This window comes from Asparagus officinalis, chromosome 9 (genome assembly GCF_001876935.1).
Source record: "Asparagus officinalis chromosome 9, Aspof.V1, whole genome shotgun sequence".
In the NCBI taxonomy this organism is placed as follows: domain Eukaryota; kingdom Viridiplantae; phylum Streptophyta; class Magnoliopsida; order Asparagales; family Asparagaceae; genus Asparagus; species Asparagus officinalis.
Window position 1 is genome coordinate 53,728,444 of NC_033802.1, and position 7,038 is coordinate 53,735,481.

The window sequence follows — 7,038 nt, forward strand, 5'->3', positions numbered from 1 at the left end:
TCTTCCGAGGGTTAATTTAATTTGCTACTAGCTTATTTAGTATTTTTAGATAAGTTGGAATACAATATTTTTAATTTATGGAGGTAAATTGTAAATATTACTAGAATTTATATACAATTTATAAATTTTGAGGGGTACAACTACACCCCTATTAGAGGTATTCGTATCCGAGAAAATATTTGTACTATATTTGTTAGGATACATATATGATTACTCAAGTCTATAACCAATAGGATATAGTTACATATATAGTTTTATAATGAAATATATGGATCCATATCTGAAATATTTGAATACATATTGGTCATACCGTCACAATAGTTTTAATCCTTAGATTATGGATTTAAGATTAATATTGATGATCAAGATGTCCAATCTTATCTTTTTGGATATATCGAACATATTAATAAAATCTTTTTTATCATATGAACTGTATTTTTCAATATCATTTAGTTTTTCCATATCCATTTTGCATCTTCATGCATACCGCTTACACATCTCATGTATATCCATATCCATATATGATTTTAGCTGATATAGATACGAATTTTTCTTATCGAAATATATCCATATTTATGCGTGTCCGTAATGGATAAACGGATATAAATATGATAAGGATCATATTCTAACCGTGTCTAGACCGAATGCACCCCTAACCTCTATACATCATGTAAATCTGCCTCTACTTGTTTTGTATTTTTGGGACTTCTTATATAAAATATGTCAATCTTTTTATGCTAATGATTTTAAATTTTCCATCTTTTGTGGGCTAATCTATACTACTATAAAAGAAAATTGTTATGTTAAAACTTTTGATTTCCTTTTATACTCTCTCAATTTTAATTATTCACAGTGACTATAAGTATTAAAGTTTGTGTGGTTCTAATGAGGTTCCCTTGAAATTATGCTTGTGGTCAAGCACTAATTATCATGTTAGTTATTTTGTGACAACTTTTGAGTTCCCATGAAATCGTATTTTGGGTTAAGCGCTAATTCTTAATTTTATTTTACATAACCACTATCCAGCTCGAAAATATAGTTATGCATATATAATAATATGATGAAAGATAATGTTTTAGAGCAACTAACCAAGATTGTATTATGCAAAGGCCTCTTTATGAATGTAGAAAGACACAATTTTAGTCTTGACTAAGTTAAATATGAGAAATATTTGACCAATAATTTTAGTCTTGACTAAGTTAAATATATATATCCCTTGATTAAGTTGAATTATAATTTTAAAGAATATTTTTCCCCTTTTGTTGTTGATATAATTTTCATATGGTTTTTCATTTTCTGACACATATTTTTTACCTATAGGATAATATCATCTCAATTCTAATTTTGTACTCAAGATTTATTCCAAAATTACGAGTATCAGGTTAGTATTGAATATCAATGTTTTTTTATTTTAATTGTGATAGTGATTATAGTTGATCGTTTACTTTTGAATTTTTATGAAAATTTACACTAATTTGTCTAACTATCTACATTGCTCATATATATTCATAAATTAATGGTAATATGACATATTATTTTCCTTTGTAGAAATTAATTCTCTGGGGTTTGGATAACATAACTACTATACAACACTTTATTGCCTAAAATGGCTTCAAGCCAAGGTTTACATTGAACTCAATAAAAAATTATTCATATATTTTTATATTAGTATATGTGTATGTATTTATAATAATACATGAACATTTTTTTAAACAGAAAAGACAAAGAGCCATATAACATTATATATTAGTTTATTAATTATTTATATTTGTTCTAGGGCAAATACTTCATGAACCGGTATGTTCTTTACTATATAAGCTACGCACTCCAAAGTCTTGTGCATATTGTGGATCCAAAAAGTTTGAACATGAGCCTCCAACTTTTTGTTGTCACAACGGTGAAATCCACCTAGCAGATGTGAATATTCCAAATGAATTATTTACCCTTTATACAATGCATACACCAGAGGCAATGGAGTTCCGAAGCCACACCAGAATGTACAACAGTATTTTCTCATTCACATCGTTTGGGGCAAGATTTGATAAAGAGCTCGCATCAAATAGAAAAGGAGTTTTCACATTTAGAGCACAAGGACAAATATATCATAATCTCCCGGCTCTAATTCCAAAGGAAAATAAGCCTTCATACTTTCAGCTTTACTTCTATGATACAGAGAATGAGTTGCAAAATCGATTGGGAATTCTAGACAATGCAAATATGAGTGAAAGCACAACTAAGAGCTTGATGGATATATTACAAGGAAACCCATATGCAAAGTTCCTTCGCAAATTGAATGATTATCAATCTTTTGAAGAATTAAAGATACTAATAAATAGTAACGTTGCACTAGATCAACGTGTTTACAACTCACCAACAGCAGATCAGGTGGCTGCAATCTGGGTTGAAGGAAATAATAACAATGCACCATTTGAGAGAGAGATTATTGTCCATGCACACTCAGGAGGAAGACATCAAGTGAAACACTATTTTGGCTGTTATGATCCACTGCAGTATCCCTTACTCTTTCCAAATGGAGAAGTTGGATGGCATCAAAATATTAAAAGAAGGGATAAAAGGGATATCAGATCTGCCAATCAACAAAGAACTATAATACCAACTTCAATATTTCTACCTACCTTCACATCTGCAGAAGACATATTTAACCGAGAAAGTGAAGGTAAATTTTAATTCATATTTCTAAGTAATATTATTATATATGAACATATATTAACGCCTAAATTTATAGGCGTCAAGGCACCAAAACCCGGAAAAATCTCATGCCAAGATTATTATTGTCATAATCTCCAGATAAGAGACACACGACAATCTTTTATACTTACATCAGCAGGTCGTTTATTCCATCAATATGTTGTTGATATGTACATAAAGTTTGAAACAACAAGGCTTGATTACTTTAGAAATAAACAATCAGAAATCAGAGCAGAGTTATTCCAAGGCATTGTCGACAGTGTAGCTGCCGGAGAAGCAAATGCAAGCCAAGTGGGCAAAAGAATAGTTCTTCCATCATCATTCATAGGTGGTCCTAGAGACATGCGTCGTAGATACATTGATGCAATGTCATTAGTACAACGATTTGGAAAGCCAGATCTTTTTATAACAATGACATGTAATCCAGAATGGGAAGAGATCATTGAGCAACTACATCCAGGCCAAAGCCATAATGACAGGCCAGACCTAACCACAAGGATATTTCGAGCAAAGCTCCAAGACTTGAAAGATCAACTATTTAAGAAGGAGATCTTTGGGAAAGTTGTAGCACATGTTCATGTGATTGAGTTTCAAAAAAGTGGGCTACCACATGCACATATATTAATAATTCTTATTGGAGATCACAAGATCACATTATCAGATCAGTATGATAAATATGTATCTGCAGAAATTCCAGACCAATCCAAACACCAGATCCTCTATGAATTGGTAAAAAAACATATGATGCACGGACCTTGTGGAGAGTTGAACATGAAGAACAGTTGCATGCAAAATGGAGAATGCAAATATCACTATCCTCGTGATTTTAGCTCACAATCAATTCAAGCAAAAGATGCTTACCCAATTTATAAGAGAAGGAATGATAACAAAACAATGTTGGTCCGTAATAAAATCCTTAATAATCAATGGGTTGTATCTTACAATCCATATTTGCTGACACGTTATAATTGTCACATTAATGTTGAAATATGCTCAGGCATTAAAGCTATAGATAAAGGCCGTGTATGTTTTATACTAACTCCATCAATCAAATTATCGAAGACAGCGGATGAGCTTATTACACAATTTTTATACTAACTCCATCTCCTTCAACAGTTAAGAGATTGTCGAGTGTCATCAACTTACAACTACACTTGCCGAATCAACAATTTGTTTCCTATTGGAAAAATCAAGACCTATCGAAGCTCATCCGCTGGGACCATGTCCACAAGACGATGCTCACAAAATTTTTTACCCTATGTTCAAAAATAAAAGAAGCCAACAAATCAAAACCAAAAAAAGATCATGAAAAGGAGTTATTATATTGTGAACTTCCCGAATATTATGTTTGGGATTCGATAACAAAATGTTGGAGTCCAAGAAAATAGAGACAAGTAATAGGCCGTATAAATGGTGCTAATCCAATTGAAGGGGAAAGATATTACTTACGCCTTTTACTTACTCACATCAGATGCCCCACCTCATTTGAGAATCTATTGACAGTGGATGGAATTCAATGCACACCATTCAAACATTCAGCTCAAAAATCAGGTTTATTGGAATCAGATAATAGCATCAGAGAATGCTTAGATGAAGCCGTCATCTTTCAAATGCCAGCAACCCTTCGCCGCCTGTTTGCAACTATACTGGTTCACTGTGAGCCCGCAGATGCTAATAAATTATGGGATCGATACCTTGACTCATTATATGAAGACTTCTCAAGGAAACCTGGTGCTACGAAAGTTTCGATTATAAACGATACCCTTTGCAACATTAAATTCTTCTTAGAGAGCATGGGAAAGGATATCAAGAAATTTGAATTACCGCCTATTCAAACTAACCCTCATTCAAAAGGAAGTTCATACCTAAGAGAAATTCAAGATGAACTCAATGTACAAATTCCAGATGAAGACCTCAATGCTGAATCATCACTCAATTCAAAACAATATAATGCATACACTTCCGTACTATCACGAATTCAAGAAAATAAAAGCGGGATTTTCTTTATTGATGGGCCAGGAGGAACTGGGAAGACATTCTTATACCGTGCTTTGCTAGCCAAAGTAAGATCAGAAGGGATGATAGCTCTTGCTACAGCGACATCAGGCGTGGCAGCAGTAATAATTCCTGGAGGCCGAACAGCACATTCTAGATTTAAGATAAATATCCCAACAACAGAATCATCTATGTGTAGCATATCCAAGCAAGATGGAACCTCAAAGTTGATTAAGATAGCTAGATTAATAATTTGGGATGAAGCTCCAATGGCTAAACGTGTTGCAATTGAAACATTAGATAGAACATTAAGGGATATAATGGATCAAGATGAACTATTTGGTGGCAAAGTAATAGTATTTGGTGGGGATTTCAGACAAGTTTTACCAGTAGTACCCCGTGCAACAAGATCCAAACTGTTAGAGAAAGTTTAGTAAGCTCATATTTGTGGAGAAAAATGGAAAAGTTGAAGCTATCGAAGAATATGAGAGCAAGAATAGATTCAACATTTAGTGAATTCCTTTTAAGAGTTGGAAATGGCGATGAACCGACAGTGGCTGATGACCTAATAGCATTGCCCACTTCTATTTTGATAAAGAATCAAATTGATGATTTACCGGAAGATTGTCTAATAAATGCAATTTTCCCATCTTTAGATGACAACTTCAAATCCATTGACTATATGAAAGATCGAGCTATCCTGGCAACAAAAAATGAATATGTCGACATGCTAAATGATAGAATCATAAAGCAATTTCCAGGTGAAGAAAAAGAATTTTACAGCTTTGATGAAGCAGTTGATGACACTAATCATCACTACCAGCCAGAATTCCTAAACACATTGCTACCAAATGGACTACCACCCCACAAGCTGGTATTAAAGAAACATTGTCCTATTATTTTATTAAGGAACCTGGATCCGACTAATGGGCTATGCAACGGAACAAGAATGGTATGTCAAGATTTTAATTGTAATATAATCCATGCTAAGATCACAATGGGCCAACATGCAGGGAAAGAAGTTTTTTTGCCAAGAATACCATTATCTCCAGCAGAAGATGAAGGATTCTCGTTCAAGTTCAAACGAAAGCAATTTCCAATACGGCTATGTTTTGCAATGACAATCAATAAATCATAACGACAAACAATTCCTCATGTAGGCATCTATCTACCTCAACACGTTGTAGGCTGTCTAAAAATCACAATAGATAGCTGATCCCCATCAAAACACCGATGATGGAAGTTACACTCTGACGACTTCCAGAAGGTCACAATTTGAAAACTTTCACGTAGATCGCTAAAGGTTATAATCTGACGACCTTCACGACAACTGATGGAAGCTCTAATCAAACAGCCTTCATAATCAACATCGGGAGTTACAATCTGACGACTCTCATATATCAAAGAGCTAAAGTAAATATTACAAAATGATGATCTTTGCAAAACTTCGATAGAAAGAGACTACAAATCGACGGTCTCTTCAAATCAAGACGTGGAAGTCCTTCCCGCGTACCAGCATCAAGATGCGCCACGTTCATGGCCATGAACGCAGCTCCAATCGCTGTCCAACGCAGCTCTAATCGCTACCCAACGTGGCTCTATACCGCTGCCAGATGCAGCTCCAATCACTGTCCAACGCAGCTCCAATAAATGCCCAACGCGGCTCTATACCACTGCCAGATGCAGCTTTAATCACCGCCAGACGTAGTTCCATAACACTGCGAAACGCACCTTCAAACATCAAAGAACGCAGCTCCATATCGCTGCAGAACGCAACTTCCAAATTGCTGTAAACGCAGCTCAGATCCGCTGCCAAATGCAGCTCTTAAATCGCTGCAAATGAGCTTCCAAACGCTGCGTCCGAGCTTCCAGATGCTGCGTTCAAGCTTTTAGGCATTGCGTTTGGACACAGAATTCATGCCAGAACGCGGGCCTGTGTTTGACTCGTGAACGGTTTCAAAACCGTTTCCCACGATCTGAGGGGATCACAACTCCACTCAGGAGTGATTTAAGGGGCGGTTACATCCCATTAGCCCCACTTAGGAGCGAATTAAGGAGGTGGTTACACCCCTTAATCCCCTATAAATAACTGAAAATTAATTCAGTTCAGGGGGGCGGTCTGTTAGAACTTCTTGGCTCGTCAACAGGATCCTTAGAGCATTTCTGGAGCTTGGGAGATCTGCAACAAGATCTTCTTCATCCTTAGCTTATAACCGACTTTCGGTTAAATCAACTCTTTCATAGAGTTTTAAACTCGTTCAGAGTTCTCCACAACGTCAAATCGTGAGGAGAAGACCACGTTCCAGTGAAACAAGACATCGGATCATCAACGAG

At 35.3% G+C, this 7,038-nt stretch overlaps 1 protein-coding gene across 1 annotated transcript; it reads left to right on the top strand.

Moving 5' to 3' along the window:
• Positions 5,162 to 5,842, top strand: LOC109823456 (ATP-dependent DNA helicase PIF1-like). Its single transcript, XM_020389742.1, has one exon. It carries the CDS (start codon positions 5,162 to 5,164, stop codon positions 5,840 to 5,842), a length of 681 nt encoding a protein of 226 aa, XP_020245331.1.